This window comes from Corvus moneduloides, chromosome 17 (assembly GCF_009650955.1).
Source record: "Corvus moneduloides isolate bCorMon1 chromosome 17, bCorMon1.pri, whole genome shotgun sequence".
NCBI classification, from domain to species: Eukaryota; Metazoa; Chordata; class Aves; order Passeriformes; family Corvidae; genus Corvus; species Corvus moneduloides.
In genome coordinates this window covers 12,378,647-12,404,118 of record NC_045492.1, presented here as the reverse complement: position 1 = coordinate 12,404,118, position 25,472 = coordinate 12,378,647, and the positions used below count along the sequence as shown (strand labels likewise).

Below are 25,472 nucleotides of genomic sequence, written 5' to 3'. Positions count from 1 at the left end.
CTTTGCAGAACAATCCCAGTAGCTCTTTTGCAAACAAAATTCCTGCACTGGGACACAAGTTCAACACAGGATCACTCTCAATATACAAACATTTTTGTACCTAGTACAGCTCAATGCTGGTTTCCTCCTCTTGGCAGAATACAAAGATGGCAGCTCGGTTTTTTCCCTCATGTAATACAATTTAATTCATTTACAAGTAATTTCCTCATCTTTTATCAGGAGAGGAAGACATTTGAAAAAGGCTCTTGTTAAGGCAGTGTTTCCCACGTGTGAAATCTTATCCTGCTCTCTTTGATTTTGTTACATTGGTAATACCAGTAGTGCATTTGCCAACTGCTCCTTCCTTGGATTCCAGCACTAACAGCAGCCTTGTGAGATAACCTACTGCTGAATTTCATTTTACACACAGAGAACTGCCATATACAAAGATTTTCTGCTACTGGTTTTGACTGCTTTTAACAGTAACAGTCAAAACTAGTAGCATAGGTCAAGAAATCCTGGTTCTTGTCTGCACAAAGACCTGGTATGCACATCCTTTTCCTCTTGGCATTTTCATTCAATTATTTCCCAGTATGGACTCCTGCAAATTAAAGAACAAATAAAACTGCTAAGTGGAACACAAACACACTAAATCTTTTTAATTAAGAGATTGAATCTCTTAGTATAAATTCATTTCCTGAAACAAAACTCCAATTATGTAAGATTAATTCTTTCCTCTGAGATTGCAGGGATTTATTGACTAACAAAATCTTCTATTGCGTAAATGGAAATGTGCTTTTTAATGCAGCCTGCTGCTGAGGCAAAACCATAGCATTAGCCTTTGCACTGGGCATTTTTGTTTCAGTTGCACTCTAATCTACCAGGTTTCTTTCTATTTGTAACAGGAAAGGGCTGAAATGGTTCACAGCTGAACATGTGGTAAATAATGAACACTAAAGGAGTTTAAACAAGATGAGAAATCAAACTAAGCTCCGAAAAAGCCTGTTGTGATTGCGGGAGGAACTGTAAGGACAGAAATAAGAGTATCCTGCGTGCAGGGCAGTGTTGTGAGGAGGGGTGGGTGTGTGTGTCATTGATCACACAATGGTTTTTTCAAATCATTTAACAGAGATGCACAAACCCCACACAGTTTCAAGTGCATGCACGTCCTGAGAAGAATCTCCTTCATTCCCTCTAGACACACCCAGCCCATTAAATCCATCACTGCCTCACAGTAAGCCCCAGGGTTCAATCTTTGCTAGAGCACTGTTACTATCCAACCTTTTAGCTCATAGAGTGGGCAGCCAAGTTTTCATGTCTATGCATATAGTAGGACTCATAGCCAACATTTCCTACAGTTTCCTCCTCTCCATCCCAATCTGGATATATAATGGTTTGGTTTTGTTGTTGAGGGGTTTTTGAGCGTTTTTTTGGGGGACTGTTTTTTGTTGAGGTTTTTTGGGGGTCTTTTTGGATAGGTAAAACTTCAGTATTGCTTTCAGATTTCTTTCTTATATCCTATTGCAATAACCTGTCTGAGGGTGGCAAGTTAAAAGGTAATAAAATCAGGAATCTGTGCTCCATGTAAGTAGCTGGCCATGAGAAACTACAGCAGGGATGGATATTGAATGACTTCAATAGTCCAGCCAAGTTTTATCAGAACAGGTCATCAACCTGTAGGCTGCCTAAACCTGTTCCACTGCTTCCCCATTGATTAAATATCTGGAAGCATTTACACGTATATCAAATTCTCCATAATCTATTTTATCACCCAAGTTCTTTGTCAAGCCAGGGCAAAAATGTTCCCTCCAGTGGTGAGAAAGGGTGGTGTATCTCTTTAGTGTACTCCAGCACATTGAATTTCCTTGAAGCCAAACTATGATCTCAGGTTCTCGTGGGCTGAATTATTAGTGGGACTGCAGGGATATAAAGGAAGTAAAACTTGCCTGTGTATGCCCAGATGTTAAGGAGTTTACAAGTTGATTTTTTCTATTTGATTTTAAACCTGGCATATAGGGGGGAAAGGAAGGAATACAGTGTGTAGCTTCCAGCCAAGTTCTGATGTCCAAAATTCCTTCTGAATCTCGATACCTGTATCATCAAAACAAGACAGAGCCTCTTGCCTGGAGCTGTCACCTGTTCCTGTTATTTGGGGATTTCCACTCTCCTTCCTCTGTGTTTGGGCCCAGCCTACTTTCCTGCTCTTACTCTCTGTCCCAGACAGAGATGCAACCATCCTGAGCTCTGCATTCCCTCCATCTTGGTTCAGGCTCCTAAGTAGTTCTGTCTTTTTTCCTATTTTCACCCTCTTTTCTTTTTTTTTTTTTCTTCCTTCCCTAGTCCATGACAATAGGAGTCAGGGGAAGCAGTGTGGAGATACGTTAAAAATCTGAAAAACCCCACCAAAACCTCAACCTAGCAGCGGGGCAAAGGTGAAAAAAGGCTGATTATTCACTGTCTTGTTCAACATCATAAGTAAGGAGCATCATAACTAACTAGGAGATGGCAGATTCAAGGACTCTGAGAGTGAGTAGCTCATCTGTGGAACTCGCTGTCACAGGACGTGTTATGTTAAAAATGTGCATGAAATCCATTGAAAAAAAATTGATGAATACAAAGACACCACCAGAAGTCCTTGAATATGAAGTCCCACCACTTTTTCCAGAATTCTTTGAGTCATAAACATGCTGGGAATGCATCACTAGACACTTTTTTGGTACTCTTCTCATGATGTCCAGTATTTTTTGCTGTCAGAAGGAGAATATTAGTCTAGGTGGACTTTGGATTAACGAGTATTATAGGTCTTATGCTTTTTATTAAGAATAGAAGGCAGGATGCAATTTATCCCTTAGTTGTCAAACGGGACTACAAAGTGTTGTGGTGTTTGTTCTCCTCTTACTTTTTCATCCCTAATCCAATCCAGTGAAGTGTGGTAGATGTTTCTTATATTTTGTTGCCAACTGTTTTAGGAAGTTCATACAAAAGCTTCTCTCATCAAGAAAATTTATGTGAGGGTTCCTGAGTCCTTGCAGCAGTACGTTGAAGCACAGAGACATTGTTAAATCAGATCCAAACTGGTGGATTCAGTACAACAAGGGTGAACTCTCAGGAATGGCTTTCAAACACTAATCAATGTCATAAAGCATAAATTTATATTTATGTATCTCCAGACATTATCTTTACCATGGCAAATTTTCTGTGGAGGCAGCAATCAAATGGTCAGAAAGCCTTAGTTTGCTTGTAGGAAAATCCATGTCTGGGTTTTCACACTGTAGATATAATTAATTACACCCATGTTGTAAACATTTTGTGTTTCTTGAATAGAGAGTCTGTATTGAAAATATTAACCACTGGTCTATGGAAACTGAAAAGTTGCAAGGGAAAGGAAACCAATTTTCTCAGTGGGTACTGAACAGCTGAATGGTTGGAACTGTGTTTGGGAAGCACTAAAATTGCTATAAGCCATCTGAAAAGTGCTAGTGGATTTAAAATCCTGAGGGAAAGGTGAAAACTCGCTGGTGTCACAAAGTGCCTTAAATAGAATATCTGCAGTTTGAGTGATCAAAATTAACCCCTTTACCCTTGCACATATGTGGTGTTCTAAACCAATGCTTAGATAAATATCACAGCTGATGTAACAAATACCTGAAAGTGCAGGTAATAAATACAAGAAAAAACCTGTCTCAATTATTCAAGTAACTGCTGCTAGTTAATTAGCATGCTCATAGTGCTTGGGCCAACCAAGTTTTGCAGTTTCCTTTCAATACAGTTTTTTTTCCAACTTTTCTTTTTAATCCCATTGCACACAGTGATGCAATAGTGCCCAAACAATTGAATGAATTCATTGTGAAGAACTAATTTTTGATTCAGAGATGATAGTCAATATTGCATTGCAAATTGGGCACTATTGGGGTTTACTTGTGCAAAAAGAATTCATTCCTCAACAAACATGGCATTCTGTCAACTACTAATTGCACACAAAGAATTTTAAACAAAACCAGGTAACATATGTATGTAACATGCCTGTATGATTAAATGTGTGCCATACTGTAATTTGTATAATATTAAAGGTAGGAGACATCTGAAACAGTAAGAAACCAGAGGATGGCAATTTTTATTTTCTATTAGGTTTTTTTCAGCTGTACTCATGCTTGGATGTTGTTTTCGTAGTTTTTGAGGGGGTTTTGGTTTTGCTTTTCAAAGAATGCCTGAAAAATGAGTAACATTTTTTCCTAATTTTCAACTGAACCTCCCACGCTGTGATTTATGGCCATTGCTCCTTGTTCTGTGTTATGACACTACCTACCCAGATCTTGGCTGTCATCTCTGTAACTGCTGTGCAGGCAGAGACCAGTCTCTGGCCTCTGTTTTGCCAGGACAAATAAGCCCAGCACCCTCAGTCTCACCATTTAGGCCCTGTGCTCTTGACACAGAGTATCCCAGCACCTTCTGCTGAAACTCCTGTCGATTCTCCACACTGCTCTTGGATTGGGGGAGCCAAAACTGGGCATAGCATAACAAGCCCCATCTATCTAAGTTTGTCCAACTTCACTGCCAGGTCCCTGATGGATGCTCTGCTCCATCACCGCCCTTTTCCTTGCCAAACTGGTACACAGAGATGTCTGGGAGCTTGTTGCGCCCGTTCAAATCAGTGTAAAACAGGGTTTGAGAACTTCAGCCTTTTTCTCATCATAATCTTTAGGTCACCATCCTGGCTATTGGCAAAGCCATATTTTTCTGTTGTACTTGGCTTTGGAGACATTGGCTTCTGTGCAGGACACAGCAGAGGCAGAAACTTCATCCCTCTATTACCACATAGATAGAGGCATGACTAGAAAAAAGGAGAGTATGACAGGTTTTACCATGAATAACTTCTGTGCCCTGGGGACTGTAAATAGCTGGTATAAATCAATGCAAATTGGCTATTACTAATCTTGCCAGTAATGAAGTGAGAATGAATGGAGTACAAAGATGAACTTCACATATCGTTAGCACCAATCTGCCTTGCTGCATTTATGGGCAAGGCTCTACCTAGGAGGTCAGCTGGCAAAACTTACAGGTTTTTCTTTTGAAAATTATGGTTAAAAAATGCATTTGTGCTGCACAGAAATTTGTCTCTCAAATATCAAGTCCATTTGGGGGTTTTACAGCTATGAAAACTTGAAAACAATTGTTTCATAATTTCTCAAGCAGTCCGCAGCAAGTACTTTTATTACAGTGCTTTAACATCACAGTATATAATTTAATATGTTTATTACAAGTGTGTCATATAAAACACTGAAGTGTATCATTTCAGAGTAAAAGTTCACTTTCAGTTTAGCTCTCCAACAGAAAACTGAGTGATCTGCAACACAGAAGAAAAAACCAAGACTGTTGCTGTTACCCCATAATAGCAGAAAATTAACATGAATGAGGATAATGACCATATATTCTTGTATATTCTGCAAGAACATTTCTTTTAAAGCAGACACTACAAAACTTATGAATCAAGTTTTCCACTAGGATTGGAAATCAGTTTGAATCTCCATAAATATTGGCTTTTGTGTAACTTTTAAAAATTTATAATACATTATCAGTGATTAAATGCCTCTGATAGGAGCACAGTGACCTCTTTGGTTTGTCTTGTGTTGTTTTCCTCTCTGCACAAGGAGAATAAGTGAAATATGAAATTGAAACAAGTTCCTGAGTGATGGACACCACTGAAATGAAAAGATGGGAGCAGAGTGTTACAAAAATCTTGTCAGTCATCCTTCTCGAGTCTCTGAATTTGAAGGTTATGCTCTGGTTTTTTAAAATATATTGAAAAAATGAAGATTTTGATGTATTGGCCATCAGAAAACTGCTAAAGTATGTAGAAAATCGATGTATTTAAAACTTAAAGGAGCAGTTCTCTCCTGCTTGGATCTTTCAGAGAGAAGAGCCAATATAGTGTAAGAGCAGCTGTTCAGCAACACCTATTATTTGCTTACATTTCATTACTAACATGAGGCACCCCATTGTAAAAATGAGAGTTAGGAATTGGCTCTCCTGATTTGCTTCCTAGCATTCCATAATTTTGCTGAGGATATGATCTCATCCAGCTCTCCACACCACCTAAGAATCTGGACTAGTTGATGAGCATGTTAATTTTCCTTCTAATGAAGAACCAAATGTCACTAAAGGGCTAAAAGATAACCTTCAGTTTAATTTCTAAAGAAAGCTATAGATATTCTTTTCTTAGGACTAATGGGTGGTTGACAGTATCTTCAGCAATGTCATTTCTGTGTTTTTTATTTTTTCTTGACGTATTAGGGTCCCAATCTTGCATTCCTGGCACCCAAAACTCCCCATGAATGGATCCAAACATGGAAGCATTCCAGTGCAATGCATGAGAGACCCTGTAACATGACAGAGTAGAGGACATGCAGAAGAATGTTGAAATAATAAATTAACACTACATCAGATGTTTAGAAAGGAACTCTGCTAACAAAGTGCTAGACCCACTTGTCATCCATCTGTTCCTAAGGCACAAACAGGAATTCTCAACCTAGCAAAGGTACTGCTGGCAGCCAATGGCTATTTCTTGTTCATTTATTGTTTACTAAAATGAATGTGCTAACACCAAAAAAGCCTGGCTTTGCAGAGGCACAGACCGGTTGTATATTTCTTTCTAACAGCATGTATGATGCTATCAGAAGGCTGATGACTGAGATGTGAGATCCAGCAATCAGAGATTGCAGCAAGTAATTTTGTTAATATTTTTGCACTGACTTAATTAGAAATGAGGGGTTTTTTTAATGATTTAGTTAAACTGATGCAACATCCTGTAATGGACATAGCCTTGCAGATGTAGAGATGTTCTCAGTATGTAAGTAATCATAGTAAATTATAATAATATATCCTATATTAGCAAATTAAATAAAGTATCTTAATCAATTGCATCATGATCTGATTCAAAATTCCCTTTCTACTTTCCCATTTTGCCATATGTTATATATCAGACAAAAAGTATTTTCCTGTAAAAAATAAGCCACGCTTACTACAGCTATGCATGGACACTGTGCATTTCTCTGTGTGGGAAAAGTGACCAAAATAGTTATTTCTGAATAAACTATCCATAATAGCTCCCTGTGTGGATATTCTAGTCTGGAAAAGTCATGGGTCAAATAAGTCATTGCAGAATAGCTGATCCTGCAATAGCAATTCCAGTCCACTTTCCAGTGTAGAAAAGTCCTTAGTCAACAGCTCCAAACTCCCTTTCTGCCAGAAGATTTTTCTCTTTAGAGAATAATATAAATTTGTTATATTCAATTCTTTAAGGCCCAAATTGTGCACTGAACTCCCTTTGGGAACAGTACATGAGATCAGTCAGGGAGAACTTTATATTACAGGAGTTTGTATTCATGTGCACAGACTCCATGGTTTTATTACACAGACATTTCATTAACACCTTCATGTGGCTGCGAGCTGTACGCACCTCTTGCTGTGGGACATCTGGGTGATTCTTCTGTTCCAATACCTCCTAGATCCCTAAACCAGCAGGCAGAAAGTTGTCTGGAGAAGATCCATCAAGCCAAACCCAAGGTCTTTGGTGGCTGTGCTGGCCAGCAGCAGTGGGACAAGGAGAAAACAGGGCAAAATGTCATCCCTTCCTCCATGCCCAAATACAGGGCATGGGTCACAGCAGTGACATCCAGCTAGGGCTTTTGAGTTTACTCTGAGAACAGAGAAAGGAGGGGTCCATAAGAATGCAGGGAGACTTTGAAAAATGTTTGAATGGGCTAAAACTGTATCCTGAAAAAGCAGCACAGAGTCTTCACCGAAGGCCGACCAGCAATCTCATTGCATCCAGAGCTGCTTGTGCAACAGTTTGGTAAGACATGTTTTGGGCTGTCTTCAAGTTTATAGTTTATATTTGAATCATGGTTTTTCTCTTCTCCTCTTAAAAAAAAAAAGAAAAAAAGAAAAAAAAGAACAAACCAAGATAAGACATCTATGCTATTTTTTTATTTGATGACTTTTTACTGAGCCTTAAGACCTTCAAAAGCAAAGGTTGCCATTTATTGAAAATTCCATCACAGTGCCCCTGGCATTTTTGTGCTGTGAACCAATTAACATTAGTAGCTTAATTAAAATCACCAAATGCATTTTAAAGAATGACATAAGGTTGATTTTAATCTAGACTTCCAAAAATGAAGTAGAATGTTAATCAACTGCCCCACCCATTATTTATAAGGCCCACAGTACTCCGTGTCAGAACTCCTACATCATCCTCTGACTTCATTTTCCCCAGGGATTACTAAATAGTTAATAACAACTGTCTAAAGTCCACCCCAAGTTTCACCTGTTGGCATAAATTTGGGGTCATGACACCACTAGTGTAACATTCCCATAAATGCAGCAGATTTAGGTTCAAGTAGTTTTAATGTACGGCAGGTGGCATTTTTGTGTTTAAAGAGTAAAATCACACCTGTGTGTTCATGCTTTCTAGGATTTTGCCAACAAAAGGAAAACAGAAGTTAAGACATTTTACTTTTTGAAAGCCAGAAGAAAAGGTGCAGCTGTTTTCAAGACTGCTATTTTCAAGCTGTCATATGACCATGGAATAGAAGTCATTCTTGCTTTCCAGTTTTATTTTAGTACAAATATCTTCCATTTGTTTGTTTCAACATATTTTCCCTTCAACACATTTTTTTAATCAGATTTTTTCCTAATTGGCTAGAGGAGTGTCCTATCTTAGTATGACACCAGTTCAGGAGAGAGGGAGGAATAGTGACTAAGTTAGTATTGGGCAAGCTCAAACTTCTCAGCATGCAAAAATTATGTGTTCAAATGTTCAGTTCTACAGTGCTGCCTGTTTGTAGCTTAATTACTATGAGTGCATGTGGAATTCATGCTCAATTGCAAAAAAGTAATCTTTTATTTAATTTACTTTGTGTTTCTTTGTCTCAAATACCTATTTTGCCCTCCCACCAGAAATTCTTTACTACGCCTAAAAGCATTACAAAATGCAGATCTGAAAATTGACAGAGGTTAGATGAAAGGTACTTTTCCTTTTAAGAATGGTCTGTAGAGTTTATTTCTGGCTGAAAGATAAAACACTGAAAGAAGGGACAGTAACAAAACCCCACTTCCTCTTAAAGTGATTTGACTCACCACAGAATAAATATTTTGCAGGTGTTTCTCACTCTGGACTTGGGTAGACTGCACACATGCCTTAGTTTTGGGTTGTTCTTTTTAACCACCCGTGTTGTTTGGAAGGCGATATCCCATTTGAAGTTGTGAGCTGTTAGCAGTGACTGATGTTTCATCTCCTATTTCTCTGGGCTTTGCTCATTAGAAAAAAGATGAGTAACTTTTCGTGTAATTGGCAGGTGATAGATGGGGCTCCTGTTTCATCGTAGTGTTAAATTCAGCAGTTTCTGAGTGGTAACACTTTCTGTGGCACCTGTGGTGCCATCTACTGCACAGCTTGGTAGAGGCAGGACGTGAGAACTGCATCCCTCCACTGCTGCTTTCACTTCCTTCTTCCCATCTTAACATTTCATAATGGCTCCCCATTTGCTTTCCTAGTAATTTTCCTTCTTATACATATAAAAAAATGTATATAAATACATATTAGAGTATATATTTATACACATTTATCTATAAATGTATATATACATATTTCTATAATTTTTAAACACATGCAGTCAGTATTTGGAATTTAATTTTGGTGGGCTTTTTGACAAGCAGATTTTGAAAAGGGAAAATAAATAAAGGAAGAGGAATCTAGGAAAATAACCTGCTAGTTCATTTATTGATTGTAGTTCATTTACTTATCATATTCTGGATACAAATTTAATCTGGTTAGATATATTCACATATATGTGTGCAGTATTCACTTTGAAGAATGGAAATTTTTGTTATTGTTATTTGTTTTCTTAACTCAGATATAAACACTAAGTATTTTAGTTTAGTTTTTTTATGATTGCTGTTTGATGCTATGAAGTAGAACTAAGTCATTAAATTGGCTGCTCCTAAGTTGATGTATTTAGTTTTGTTTGCAATCTGTTGCTGGGGGAATGGTATAATTTTGGCAGTTCCACATCAACAAAAATCTGTTGATTTTGATGTCAAGTTGTTGGAAAGAGCTACAGAGATTTTACATAAATATTTCCGGAGTGATCTTAAAGATACCTAAAGATGAAAGACCTGAAAGTTTCAGTTTATTCATTCCCCTTTCTTTGGCTTCTCTCTGTTAATTGAAGCACCTTGTGCTCATATCATCATAGCCTGAGGTTTTCCTTGAATAAATCAATGCATGAATTTTTTAATTACCTAGCCAGGCTGGATTTAGACTGCTCACTCATATGAGTACCAAAGAAGAAAGGTTCAGTGGCAGTAGCTAATGGAGCAACATTTTGAAAACTACATCATCTAACTTGTTAGCAAGTCTAAGCATCGCAGTGTTTGAAATGCTGCTGGCTGTGACTTGGATTGAGAACAGCTTCCAACACTGCTGACTGCTGTGCATAAAACATGATGTTATCAACAGTGGGTTTTGAAAACTTTTCTCTAGAAAGGACAAACTTTAAGATATTTATATCCTAAGCAACATCTAACGCTCTCAGAGAGACCTCTATGAGGAATCAATTATGATGACATACTTAGGAGTTGAAACTACCGCTCGCTATACAATAACTGCAAAGGTAAGAGAAGTTTAAGTTTTTAATAATTGGGGTTTTTTTGCCATAGAGCGGATGGTGCAGGAGCCCTGATGTCTGCACACAAAAATACTGCAGAACCAGAGCGTGCCAAGGAGTACCAGGGGGGCTGCTCCTCTGGCCTGCACCAGGATTCCCAGGAGTGCTCCATTTTCTCTTTGTAATCACCATGAATTTAAACATTCTGAAGTGAAAGACTGGATTTTTTGTAGGAAAGGCCAAACACCTCAAGATGAAATGCACCAAAATACTCATAATGGGCTGGGTTTCTTCCCAAATTCACTATCTCTGTCTGTGTCGCCCATTCTGCAGCGCTGCCCTCTGGCCAGGGATGCCACGTGAATAACAGCCATCCCACTTCAGCCATAAACCCTACAAAATTTAGTGTTCTTTTCTTTAGTTTTAGCTTCTCTGGAAACCAGTGATTCATGGCTCTTAGAATCGGGGTTTATTGTTCGTTCAGAACACAAGACTTTAACAGCATATTCAGAAAGATTTGACAACATATCACAAGACTGTCGTAAAGTTTCAGAATGCTGAAGGCAAATGATAAAAAATAGCATTAAATCTTTAATTTCAGTAGAAGTTGAACTCCACTTTGGGGAAGGAGCTGGATGTTTCAACAGCTGCACTGGAGTTCCATTTCCCCCAGCTTCCCGCCAGCCAGGAACAGACATTTGAGATTACGGGAAGAGGAAAATGGCCAGACGAGAAAAGTACTGATCAGCTGTTTGGCCACATTCTAGCCAGCCTGGCTGGATTCATTCCAGAAACCTGGGTGCTGTGGAGTTTGTGGTCAGACATCAGCTCCGTGGATGGGCCTGAGGGTCAGCGTCCAGTGCAGGCCATGGCCTGAGCGGGGCGGGGGGGCCATCACCTGTCTGTCAGCAAGGGCAGGAAAAGCCATTGGTCAGTGAGAAAAAGGCGGGAAAAGGCCTCAGGGCGTCAAACCCCTTGGTCAGTCAGGATAAGGAAAGCCCTCATCGGGTAAGAACAGGTGGGAAAAGGCCTCAGTTGGTCAGTCAGGATAAGGAAAGCCCTCATCAGGTAAGAGCAGCTGGGAAAAGGCCTCAGTTGGTCAGTCAGGACAGGGAAAGACCTCATCGGGTAAGAACAGGTGGGAAAAGGCCTCAGTTGGTCAGTCAGGACAGGGAAAGACCTCATCGGGTAAGAGCAGGTGGGAAAAGGCCTCAGTTGGTCAGTCAGGACAGGGAAAGACCTCATCGGGTAGGAAGAGGTGGGAAAAGGCCTCAGTTGGTCAGTCAGGACAGGGAAAGCCCTCATCGGGTAGGAAGAGGTGGGAAAAGGCCTCAGTTGGTCAGTCAGGACAGGGAAAGCCCTCATCGGGTAGGAAGAGGTGGGAAAAGGCCTCAGTTGGTCAGTCAGGACAGGGAAAGCCCTCATCGGGTAGGAAGAGGTGGGAAAAGGCCTCAGTTGGACAGTCAGGACAGGGAAAGCCCTCATCGGGTGAGAACAGGTGGGAAAAGGCCTCAGTTGGACAGTCAGGACAGGGAAAGCCCTCATCGGGTAGGAAGAGGTGGGAAAAGGCCTCAGTTGGACAGTCAGGACAGGGAAAGCCCTCATCGGGTGAGAACAGGTGGGAAAAGGCCTCAGTTGGACAGTCAGGACAGGGAAAGCCCTCATCGGGTAGGAAGAGGTGGGAAAAGGCCTCAGTTGGACAGTCAGGACAGGGAAAGCCCTCATCGGGTAAGAACAGGTGGGAAAAGGCCTCAACTGGGAGAGGACCTCAGCTGGTCACAAAGGGAAAAACCCTTGATCATTCTGGAAGGGTGGGCAAAGTTCTCAGTCAATTAGGAAGAGTGGGAGAATGCCTTGGTTGGTCAGGAAGAGCAGGTACAGCCTTTAGCTGGTCTGGAAGGGTGGGAGAAGCCCTCAGCTGGTCAGTCAGGAAGGGCAGGGAAATCTTGACTTTGGTTTCTGGAGAAAATTTCTGCCTTTTCTCTCTGACCTGTGGTTTGAGCTCAGATCATGAGTTTTACATCCAGCACACAGAAGAGCCATTTCTAATTTCTGTGGTAACCTCTTTTGTCTCTTTTTAACAGGGCTTCTTCCCTATCCAGAGAAGCTGGACTGACTTGCACCAGCCTTCATGGAGGAGCACAATCTGTGTTCCACTGAAATGCCAGCTGGGAACAAGGCCAGCTTCAGGGAAACAAGTCAGTCTGGTCAGAAGAGCCACGTCCCCAGGTAAAAAATGTGAAAAATAGCACCTGTACTCTTTCTGTGATAATGCTTAAGTAGGTAGAACACCATTGCACCTAATAGGCTCATGCTAAAGCAAAAACATAATCCAATACAAAAACAAACGGGCTGTCAGATTGTGAACAGCATCTTCATTCCCTCAGACCTCTCCAAAAAGTCTGTGGCTACAGTCAGAAATACAGAAAACTGTGACAAAACAAGCATACTGAATTACATCAACAAAAAAACCTTCGTCAATTTTTAAAGAGTCTTTCTGTATACAATGAATCAGCCTCAGCAGCTAGAACAGTCTGGGAGCATCATGAAGGTATTTTAAAAAGAAAATGATATTAACATTATTATTTGGAGAGTTCTTGGTCTCTGGCTCATGACTTCAGCAATGCACAGGTCTAAGTTTTGGAGTGTGTTGGTTTATTGCATTGCAGATTTTTATTTGTAACTGTTCTTTTGTGTGTCTTGTTACCTTGCTAAAGGTGCTATAATATGAATCTTTTATGCTATTTATGTTGAAGATCTGTTCTCCTTCTGTATAGAAACAAGTATCCACTCTGCTGCAACCTGTTTGCTGACTGGCAAACCCCGTGAGCTGTGCAGCACCTTCCCTTTATCTGCTCAGATGTCATTGTCAACTAAACCACAGTGAATTTTAAGTAGGCATACTTGGCCAGTGTCATATGTTTGCTTATTAAAATTCAGATAATCTCTGCAAAAAGACAGAATATCAGCAGGGGGTACATGGAGACTTCCTGTCCTCTTCCTCCTGTTTTGCATTTTACATATTACATTTCCAATTTCTGTTAGCTAGCAAAGGGGGAAATCGGGATTGGAACAGAAACCTGGATTTGCAAATTCTGCAGCAAACTTTGAAGTACATCTGGAATATTAAGATAGTTATAGTGGACAGAATCAAATGAATAAGTCAAATATTTATGAGTATCAAAGCAATGACATGATTTAGAATTCTTACCTATCTGTTCTTTCATCCATCTGCCCATACAGATTTTTTATTGTCTTCAACACTAATTTTTCTTATGGTGGAGCTTTAAATTACTCTAAAAAAATTATAACTTTGTTTCAGCAAAGTGGAGAGAGTGTGGAAGCTGAGCTATAAAATGGAAGAAACATATTCAGCTGATTGAAGGGAGCTTTAGTGACAGTTCATTATTGTTTAAGGATTGATTTTAAAAATCATTCTTGCTGATTTGAGATAATTCATTTTGTGTGGCATGTACTGGTATTGACTCATCTTTTCCCTATATATTACTTAATGACAGAATTGGTACTTTGGACTTTGCTGATAAAACTTTGAGCTAAAATAAGTTCCATGAATTCTTTAATTCCTTCCTAGACTTAGGATAGTGTAGAGTACACTTCCAATTTTAAGGACAGCTGAAATGCTGGAGTCAGATTGCTTATGAAAATAAAAAGCATCTGTCATAACACTCAAACTAGCCTGGAGTTTTGCTGTAAGGGATCTGCTGCAAGGCTACTTTGTCTTTTTAGGTGAAAGATACAGATTTTATTCTTTTCATGGTGCATCTGTTGAGAATAAGCCTTCATGTAATTAAAATCCTTAACAGTTTGTTCAGGGCAGCAGATCAAAAGGTTAATGTGCAATGGTACAACAGGAAGTATTTGTACTCTTGAACACTTTTTAAATTTATAGCATTTAAAAACAACTTTGCCAAAATCATGGCCAAAGCCAATATTACCTCATTTATAGTAAAACATTAATCATTAGTCACAGACCAGCCAGTTGGTCTTAAAGTTCAGCTGGTGAAAAATTTGATGGTTGTAGGATTGAATAGAAATATACTTTAAATCGTGTCCTCTAGTCGTGCATCTGGAATGGAAAGGCAGAGGTTTTAGGGAAACTGAGCAAAACAAAATTAATAAACAAAAGTGTTCCTCCACACTTAATGAAACAAATATATGCTGTAAACAGTTTTGGCTTACATGGTTTTTTTAAGAGTGGGGATAGTTGAATAAAGTAGAACTGGAATTTATCATATGATCTGTGTCATTAATTGTCTTTGTTTCAGTTCTGAGGTTCTTGAAGCAATAGAAAATGTTATCCAAGGTGTAATTCAAAGCTTGGCCCAAAAAAAAGCACCTGTCCTCACAGTGGCTAACAGAACAGATTGGAGGAATATAGAGTAAGTAGTAAATATTTAAAAGTCCTGCCTTCTATTAATATAAATGTCACAAATATGAATTTGATTATGTAACTTCCGGAAAAGTTAATCATACATAATCATTCTATAAGCAGTAGAATCAATAAATAATTTTAAAAAGTAATGGACAAATAAAAAGTAATGCTTAGTAACCACTCTGAACAGGCATCATGTATTAAGAAATAGCAGACCATAGCATAAAGGGAAATGTAAAACTACTGTAATAGGGATTGGAAAGGAAAGGGAGGTCCCATAAACAATCCTTTTCTGGAAGCAGTAGAAACCAGAAATGATAGGTTGTGTTAGAGTGAAAAAACCTGTTCTAGGCTGGAAGAAATTACTGGCAATTCTGTCCTCCAAACCCTTTGAGTGCTTCCTCTTTTCTTTTTTCCTGCTTTTCCTCACGGTATCTTACTTCTTCAAATGATCGTGATAAACTTATCCTTTTATTCTTCAGAGAAGATGCATCTCACCTCTCTCTGTTGTGTTTCTTACCTATGTGTTGTGTGCTGAGTTCATCACCAGCAAAATGAAGTTTCCAGTACGTTTTCTAAATTTCAGATCTTATGCCAGCTTATCTAGACAGGATCAGAAAAAAGGAAACCTGTCCTCCTTTACATCACACTCTGTGATTTGTAAAAGTTTCTTGTGCAACAGTATTTTTCCAAGGAGCTCATTTAAACTGAAAATCCCCAAACCTGAGAAATTAGCTAATTTAAATTAATTAAGCAAAAGAGTTAAGGGAGACACAAATCTATCTCTGGCCTTGTAAAAGCTCTGGACATCAATGGGTTACAGGATATTCAGATTGATAAGATTGCAGAGGTGCTTGTAAGTGGACACATTACAAATGTTTACGGTTGAGGAAGCACAGCAAACTTTCCAGGCGTAACACTTTGGTGGAATACTCATTTAATGAGAACAATAAACTTCTGCCAATCAAAAAACCTGAGGGGCCTGAAGGTAATCAGTTAACTGAAAGGCTTGTAGGTTCCAGGGAATTTAATGGTTTGTGTCTGGATAGTTTGACAAAAATGTTTCACTCAGATGTCTGTAAAATTAAAATACTCTAACAAAGTTTTGCAATTTTTGGCAGTCTTTGGGGAAATGGCATTCCATGCTAGAAAAACAAATGTGAGCTGTTAGTTACCATCTGAACACATATAGGGGAAAATGTTCAAATTAAAACGACTTAAGATCACAGTATGTTAAAAATAAGAGTCATCAATCACATTTAAAAGAGCAGAACCATTATTTCTGGTGGAAAAGTGCAATCTCAGATATGTGTTACAGAATACTACTCTGCTGGAGTAAGCAGCGTCCTGGGAAGGATTGGAGCGATCCAGGTTTAACTTGAGCAATTCAGGGGAGTCTTGATTACAGTTTTCCTCCTTTTCGGTTACAGTGTTGGGAGCAGGCAACAGAGAAGCACAAATAACCTTAAAATGTTGCAATACAAAGGCAATAAAGTTACTTTAAAGCTGGCAGGCAGATGCTGCATTGGGCTGTCCCTGTAGATTTGTGCAGCGGGTGTGCTCTGCCACCCAAAGGATGCGTGGAGCAAAACCTTGGACGAACGGATTAGGAAACATGATGTGGTTTGAGATAAAATTATAGCCACTAAACCACCAGTACTTTTTAAAAGTACATGCAAAACTTTGAAATGAAAAAGAATGCTTTAAAGGTAGGACTGCCGTAGCATAAGGCACCAATATAATTTTAAGTAATATAATGAAATGTCCTTAAGAAAATGAGGACACTGATCCTTCTGGTGAAATGTTCACCTTCACATGTGAAATGGTGAAGCATGAAATAGGGGAGCTCATTTAGGTTAAGTAACTGTTTAGAGAGCAGGATGGCCTGTATTATTGTTTCCCACACTTAATAACAGAATACAATTAAGTTATTCTGATAATAATTTAAGGGCATAAATTGGATAATATTATTGTATTCTGAAATAGTAACACTTTTCCATACAGTCTACATCAGAAAGTCATTTGTGTCAGACTGGATTTTTATTTTAATAATGATTCACATTTGTTCTTCTCATTTATTCCTTTGTTTTCATACTAAGTAATAACTGATGCTGATATATTAACAGTTCTAAACATGTATAAAATGCTTTTATTGTCTGTACTTTTGTCTGCAAACTTATCCCCTTTATGCTTTAATTCAGTCTTGAAGCATCTTCTTGAGAAACTCTTTCCTGTCTTTTTCCTTTGGCTATTCCAACCCCACCCAAGTTGATGGTTTCTGTCCTGAGTCTGAAAACAGCACTGGTGCATTTGGTTATAGGAAAGGGGTTTCTGAGTCCGAGTTACCTTGCAGAGAACAATTTATATGTACTCAGGGAGTTTGCAGTTTACTTTATTTGTTTGCAATGTGTCAGATTTAAAGATTCTGTAGGTCTGCAGATGATACCACGGTGCACTACAAAACAGATAAGAAGTGACTGCCCTCAATCAGCAAAAAGATTTGGTAAGTTAAAAAAAAGTCCAAAGCACAGTTTTTGGGCTTTTTTTCCCCCCTTAGTTCCCAACTTCATTAAAAACATCCAAAAATTAAAATATTATGCACTGCAGTTTGGAAGTGTGTGGCTGATATAACCTGATACTATGATCAGCCTTTCAGCTTTTCTCTTCTTTCCTCTATTAAATTATAGTGAGTGACAGTGAAATTAATACAATATTCTTAGTGTTTCTTCCTTCCCTTAATGGATATCAACTAAAGCCATATTCAGAAGGTCTTGATATAAAAACATCCCCCCTGTTCAAAAATCTGGCCATGAAAGGAATCTTGGAATACAAACAATAAGCTCATTTCTTTTTCTAACTCAGTCATTTCATTTCTTGGCCTGGACATTAGAGCATACATTCCCTCACTTAACTCCCTCATATTTTTTCTCATTATGCTAGAAATTAATGAGTCTATTGATTAGTACAGTTTCTCTGTATTTTGATATTAAAATACATTTCAAATTTTTATTTATGGGACAAAAACCATACAAAAGTATGGTTTAATATAAAGACAAATGATTGTATATGCATTTCTGAAAACGGATAGAATATTTTGTGAAATGTATTTTTTTCAGCTCTGATGCTCAAAATATTATCTATGATCTACAAGATGGTGCAGAGCAACACTTATGCAACTAAAAGGTAACAGGCTCAATTTCTGCCATTTCAAATAAAGCTGTGTTTTAAGTATGTTTTTGTGAAAATCAACCTATAGGATTGCTTTAGGTTTATCTGGTTAACCATGCTCTTTATAAAATTCTCGTGAATTCTCATGCAGCTGTTTCAGTATTTTAATTGCAAATACAATATTTTGTCTTGATAGAGATATATATTATTCAGATACTCTACTGTTTGGTAGCCAAAGTGTTGTGGACCAAATAATCAATGACATTTCTTGCATGCTTAAGATTCCTCGGAGAAGTCTACATGTAGTAAGTGGCTTCTTATCAATGTTTTTTGTCATTATTTCCAGATCTTATTAAACTGAAAGGGGAAATATCACAAAAAGTTATCAGCCGGAATTAAATAGTTAAAATAAAAAGTCTCATTGGTGCTAATGAAACCTGGTTATGGTTTATTGTGCCACTGAAAAGGTTTCTGTTGTCACAGAAAATTCATAGACTTTGCTGTTTTCCAAAGGGTTTGGGACAAAGTAGCAGCTAAAATCACAGGGGTTGTTATCATCTAGTGAAGGCAGTGCTTAAACTTCAGAGTTCAAGACACCTGTTGAGCAGTTTGACCTCAAATGAATTGCTAACTTGGGGGTTAAGTGAAAACTTAAAGTGTATCGGAAGTGTAACAACCTGTCAAATTTACTTGTATCTTGTCTGACAAGGGTTCCCTCGTATCTAAAATGATTTATTGTAAGGCTTTATGTCCATGAGGACAAAACATTGCTTAGTTTTTAAAAGGCTGATGGCAGTGAATCACTGCTTAGTACCAGTCACAATTCTTTTCAGAGATTTCTTGCTTTGTCTGTGCAATATAGTAACTTCCCATTTACTCTATACAACTTACTGTTTTTTCCAGCTGTCTACAACTAAAGGTTTTGTTGCTGGTAATTTGAGTTACACTGAGGAGGATGGTACAAAAGTGAATTGTACCTGCAGTGCAACAGTATGTATTGTAAACCACAAACAGCGATCCACAGCATCTGCCTGTACAAGATATCCTGCACTCCTTGTAGCTCAGGTTACAGTGTACAATTATCACAAACCTCTGCTTGTGGCAAATTGAGGCATTACAACCTGGGTGAATAAAACAGATGAAAATATTGCTTAACTGTATTGTAATTCTGAAGCTTAGCTCTAGACTCACCAGGAATAAATCTTTGGATGTGGGTTTTAGCACTACCTTCTGCCATGGCAGCCTTGCAGGGGAAGGTGTGTATATATTATACATCTTAGGCTTTATATTACAGTGTTCTGTCAAATGAGTGCTCTTGAACCAAAGAATCCTGGCCACTCTGAACATACAGCATTCCTATCTCAATAGATTGAATTCTAGCAGAGTGAGAAAACAAGTCAAGAGTGATTTAAGGAGATGAGATTCAACTGGCCTAGTCCTGAAAGATTTTCTACAGCAGTACAGAGTATGAAAGCAGGAATAGAACTCAGACTTGCTGACTACTGTCATAATTTTCTGAAAAATGTGTCCATTGTAAGCCTTATTTGGTCCTTTCAATATTGAAAGGTAACCTTATCTGCCCATTACACCTTGTTTGTAAGCATAAAGTCCCCTGTCACTGATCTCCATATTTTTATTTGCTGAGTGGTTCCACCTTGGCACTGGGGGTGATTTACAGTCAGAAGTTAAAACAGACCACACACTTCCATATATACATTCTCTTTGACCAAGTTCTTCCCCCAGTTCCTGTTTTCTCATCCATATGCTTGCCAGATTGAGTCAATCCTAACTGGAGATGTAGAGTAAATATTACCATATCTTCAAGTTGTGGCTTGAAAATACTCATAAAATCAGGTTATAGGTTAGTAAAAGAAAAGATTTAATGGTCTTCTGAAAAGAATGTTTAAATGTTTTAAGTCTGTATGAAATTTGCAATCTTCACACCAAGCAGACTTTTTTTCTGGCTAAGACAGATAAAACATTCATCAGGATATCATTATCTCCATCATGTCCACATGATGAACAATTTTCTGCAACAGTGGCACAAACACTTTCAAAAAGCATCTTGTTATGACAAGAGGACTCCTAGACCCCTACACCATAGTGCATATGAACAGTTGAATACACTTGCAAAGAGGTGAAAATGTCAGAACTGATCTTGCATATGGAGGAGGAATGGGTGTTTCAGGATAAAATCGTGTCCTTCATTACCTAATGTTGTTATTTTAAAATATATCATTTTCTCTATTTAAAATGATTAATCTCATTTTTGTTGTTTTAGGCAGTCACTGTGCCATCTAATGTTCAAGGAATTAAAAGTATCCTTTGAGCAAGAACTCTAATCGTAGACAGAAAAAAATAAAGTAAAAACAAGAAATATTCCAAGTTAAACAATGTTCTGGTAATTTTTGCTTTCCTTGTTGGCTCTGAAATTGAGTCATGATCACTGCTCTTGGCTCCAGAACAGATATTTTAGAGCAGTTGGTTTTAATTGATTGGTGTGATGGATCATTTTACATGCAGCTAGCCTTAACACAAAAGATTTAACCTCACATGCCAAATTTATATTAATTGTAGAAAAAGATGCAACTTTTCAGAGACTCCTGGATGATGACTTCTTCAATAAAGTGTCCCCATGTATCATGATCACGGTATGCATCTTGCATTTCATATCCTCCAGCTACACCCAATTTAAGGAATACTTTAGCATTGTAGAGCTGCTCAAACTTGGGCAAAAGGCCACAAGAAAATTAATATGAAACATATTTAACAATAATTTTTAAAATTTAATTAGTTTCATAGAAATACAAAACACACATTCTAAAGACTTATTTCCCCCAAACACCTCCTTAGAGCTTGGTAGCTTATCAGCTTCCTGTGCTGCTGCAAAGCTGCTGCTCAGTCTCAGAAAAGTTCAGCTGTTGAGTGACCTTTTATCCTTCAGGACCTGAGATTTTGCAAACCCAAATGAAACAGAATTTGGTTGATTTTGGATTGTACTGAAAGAGCTATGTAGCCTGGGGAATTAACAGGAATGTGTAAATGAAATATGCATACAATGAGGGAAAAACATTTCCCCATTCCTAAGAGAGATAAGTACTCCTACTCTGCCACAAATGGTCCAGCTTCAGTCAGTCATAGCAAGAACTTGTTTTATATTGTTCCATTTGTGACATAAATATTGTTTTAAGATAAAAAAGTGGTCTTCTTACACCAGCCTATGCAGACACCAGGGTACATCTATACATCGGCTCCCAGGCCTCATAAATTAACCCCTTGAACAGAGGAATGTCTGATGCTTCTGCAGTGCCCATAATGCAGAACACCTGCCCGGCTGCTCCCAGCCTGGCCCTCCCTCTGCACAAAGCCAAAATAGGAGCATAGACCTTTCCCTGCAAACAGCTGCTGGACAAACGTTTCTGCCAGCATTTTGTTTGTTTGCTTGCTTTTAAATGGCAAATGTAAACACATATGTAGCCAGATGTTGTTTCACTTAATTTAAAACCATCTGCTTTTCTTTTTTTTCTTTAGGGAAGAGGCATACCAGATCTTAATACACGACTTTTGGTCAGGAAGCTGTGGGATTCTTTTCAAATTCCTGTTTTCACCCTTATGGATGCAGATCCACATGGTAAATCTGTAGAGGTTCAAAGGCATAAAAGGAAAGCAAAATTCATTCAGAATGCCCTTTCTCACTCTTACGGGAAGGTTCTGAGAGTTCAGAAATCCAACACAATCAGAAGGTGATGGAAGGTGATGTAGCTACATTGATCCCACCTGAAATTAGGAAGATTACTGCAAAGTGAGAAGCAGCTGCTCAAAGCAATAGTATTAAGAGATATGAATTACACAGGATAGAGAAAGACATTTTTAATATTAGATGTTGGACAATGTGTAAAAGAGCTGATTATGCTTGGGTTTAAATTGACAACGCACAGATAGTGTGAAACATTTAAAAATATGAAGGTGACATACTGAGATTCTGATTATTTTGACATAATCTAAAATATATATGTAAACCATAAGAACCTCCCTAATCTTAAAGCCATAACTGTTGTGCCATAAAACTGAATTTTTAAACAGTCTCCTTAAACGTGCCCATTGTGCAGACAAACAGACACTTGACTTTTGCTATTCTGCAACCCAGGTGTAGAAATAATGTGCGTCTACAAATATGGATCTGTGGTGAGTATATTTTTTCCCCTTCAAATACGTTGTTTTGTAGCCCAGCCTGGAAGCTGGAATGCATGAAATGCTACAGCCTTTGCCAGAATGGGCACTGCCTTTTAACATTTTGTTTCAACACAAAGAGGTGACTTATAGGCCTTGTGTGTCTGCAGAAACAGCTTCATCCTGCAACAAAAAGAAACTGGATAGCATTGCCAGCTGCTTCCTTTAACTATATTTCAGTTTTTCTCTGCTGCATAGGTGGTTTTCAGACAGTCCAAATAGAAAAGGGTTACCATTTGACTTTGTTTTCTGCCTTAGAAATGAAGGAGGAGGACTTAACTGTGAGATGGGTGATTCACCACAAAATCATGTTATGTTGGTAAAGATTCTGTTCTGGAGAATTTGCTTAGGGATACTTGTGTTAGTGTGGAACATTATGGAAGAAGAAGCAAGAGGGACAAGAAAGTGTTATCATGTTACATGGCTACAGACAAGGTATGGAAACACAATAGGAAGGCAGGCAGATAGAGGTGAAGGCAGAGGGCAGGAGCAGATGGATGAATTGTTCAGTAGAGAAATGGAAAAAGATCATCCCAAGTTAAACTAAAGCTCACTGGATATTATAGCTGACCTTTCTTATTTTAGTCCATGTCCTTTGAGGCCCATCATCTCACCGTTCCCTCTATCAAGTGGCTTGGTCTCCTTCCATCTGATCTCAAGAGGTGAGTTATTTCCCCAAAAGAAACAGGAGTATCATTCTGCTTCATAGACAGGAAATGCAGTCTGACTTACTGCACAAAAATCCATTTAAATCCATTATTCTTTTCATGCATTATTTTGGCTTAATATAAAGAAATAAGTTGCACAAGTATATTTTTAAGTGTGTGAGAAAATTTAAGAATTTTATTTTTTTTGTAGATTAAACATATGCAAAGATGCCCTGATTCCATTTACAAAGCAAGATGAAAATAAGTTAGCAAGTATTCAAAAGAGACCTTACATTGCTTGTCAGCCACTGTGGAAAAAAGAGGTATGTATAAACCTGCTCTTTTCTATTTCTTACTCCCCACAGGACAAATCCTTTGTCTGACAACCTCTTAGGATAGCAGAACCAGTCAGATTTTGTAGCCCTAAAAGAAGGCAAGATTGAGAAAGCCCATGCCCTGGGGTGTCTCTGAACCACTTCATAGTTCCACATGCATGTACAATGAGTGGATGGATTTTCCTTACTTAACTTCTTACACGTTAATTTTTCCTCTTTTTTTTTTTTTTTTTTTCTCTCTTTTAGCTGGAAATTATGGCAGCATCTAAACTGAAGGCTGAAATTCAAGTTTTAACTTCTCTCTCATCAGATTACCTGTCCAGAGTCTATTTACCAAACAAACTGCAGTTTGGTGGATGGCTATGAATGTTGGTCTGCAAATGAAATGTTTTTCTATATATTGATTTATTTTGACTGCACTTAAGAAAAAAAAGTGCAGAGACAAAGGAGTATGTGTCAGTTTCTTGTTCAGTTTCTTTATCACTGTAGCTAGAGTATAATTTTCTCTTTTTTTTTTTTTTGTTCAAATCATAAGAGTAATTATGATTTTTGCAGAATAGTCCTACTTCCATTCTGTGGTTTCTGCTGTGAAACAGTGCCAAATGCAGTGGTACACACAGAAAGGATAATGAAATATGTTCTTTCTGGCCAGAAAAAGGTAATGTTCAAAAATGTATCCAGGAATTGCTTTGCCTTCTCTCTTAAAGCACAAGATGATGCTTTTTATTTTTGAAGGGAGTGAAAGACTTTGTTAAGGATTTATTGCCCATGCCTCATTTTGGAATTTTTTTTAGGTACAGCATTGTGGGGTTTTGTAAATTTAGACCTAAAAGCCAGAAATAATTCCTTACTGCATATCTCAAGCAGCTATAAATCTTTCAGCAATCAAATTACTATTTGTCTTCAATGAACAAATAAGAAAGCAGATGTTACTGATAAAGAATTTAATAAACAATCCTGTTAGCAATGCACATTATAACAGAATCCCTTGTTCATTTTATTTATTTAGTTGGCTCTAAAACACTAAAGAGAAGCAGAAAACTGGTGATTAAAATGTACAATAATTTTAATGCGAGGGAGCCAGATTGACTGCATAGAAAATACTTCCAAAATTGATCTCTAAAGTCATTAGCATGGATATTACAGACGATATTTTCAGTAGAGTTTTTTAATGGCTGTTTCATCAATATGAAATTCGAATGAAATGTCCTTTTTATTTACTGTACAGTGGTAGAGTTACAACTGCGTAGTGATGGCTGGTGTCCAGGTGCACAGGCACTGTAATCCCCGGGAACACAGGGCTGGTCCAGCAGCACCTGTACCACAGGAGGGTCAGGGACATCCCCAAAAAACACCCAACTTGCAACGTCTCCTGCCGCCCTGGGAAAGAAAACGGGATCGACCCTTTTCCTCTGACGGGGCGGGGCGGGGCGGTCAGGGGCGGTCAGGGGCGGGGCGGGGCGGGGACAGGACGGGGCCTGGACCACCCCTGACCGCCCCGCCCCTGAACCGCCCCTGACCGCCCCTGACCGCCCCTGACCGCCCCTGACCGCCCGGCCCCGCCCTGACCGCCCCTGACCGCCCCGCCCGGCCCCGCCCTGACCGCCCCTGACCGCCCTGACCGCCCCTGACCGCCCCTGACCGCCCGGCCCCGCCCTGACCGCCCCTGACCGCCCCGCCCGGCCCCGCCCTGACCGCCCCTGACCGCCCCTGACCGCCCCGCCCCTGAACCGCCCCTGACCGCCCCTGACCGCCCGGCCCCGCCCTGACCGCCCCTGACCGCCCCTGACCGCCCGGCCCCGCCCCTGACCGCCCCTGACCGCCCCTGACCGCCCCGCCCCTGAACCGCCCCTGAACCGCCCCTGACCGCCCCTGACCGCCCGGCCCCGCCCTGACCGCCCCTGACCGCCCCGCCCGGCCCCGCCCTGACCGCCCCTGACCGCCCTGACCGCCCCTGACCGCCCCTGACCGCCCCGCCCTGACCGCCCCGCCCTGACCGCCCCTGACCGCCCCTGACCGCCCCTGACCGCCCCGCCCTGACCGCCCCGCCCTGACC

The 25,472-nt window shown here is 39.4% G+C and overlaps 1 protein-coding gene across 3 annotated transcripts in view; it reads left to right on the top strand.

Moving 5' to 3' along the window:
* The window catches only part of SPO11 (SPO11 initiator of meiotic double stranded breaks), a 218,490-nt gene extending 194,090 nt beyond the window's left edge, over positions 1 to 24,400 (top strand). For 2 of the 3 annotated variants that reach the window (XM_032126849.1, XM_032126850.1), the window contains 12 exons: positions 12,728 to 12,872; positions 14,930 to 15,043; positions 17,451 to 17,539; positions 18,153 to 18,219; positions 18,401 to 18,509; positions 20,486 to 20,522; positions 20,746 to 20,855; positions 21,736 to 21,835; positions 22,352 to 22,389; positions 23,020 to 23,096; positions 23,293 to 23,404; positions 23,663 to 24,400. In XM_032126849.1, coding sequence (XP_031982740.1) covers positions 12,775 to 12,872; positions 14,930 to 15,043; positions 17,451 to 17,539; positions 18,153 to 18,219; positions 18,401 to 18,509; positions 20,486 to 20,522; positions 20,746 to 20,855; positions 21,736 to 21,835; positions 22,352 to 22,389; positions 23,020 to 23,096; positions 23,293 to 23,404; positions 23,663 to 23,782 — 1,071 coding nt within the window. In that variant the 5' untranslated portion in view covers positions 12,728 to 12,774 and the 3' untranslated portion in view covers positions 23,783 to 24,400. Of the gene's footprint in view, positions 1 to 12,727; positions 12,873 to 14,929; positions 15,044 to 17,450; positions 17,540 to 18,152; positions 18,220 to 18,400; positions 18,510 to 19,107; positions 19,195 to 20,485; positions 20,523 to 20,745; positions 20,856 to 21,735; positions 21,836 to 22,351; positions 22,390 to 23,019; positions 23,097 to 23,292; positions 23,405 to 23,662 lie in introns of all 3 variants that reach the window. The other variant, XM_032126851.1, reaches the window with a different exon arrangement.
* Positions 24,401 to 25,472: the final 1,072 nt, after the last annotated feature.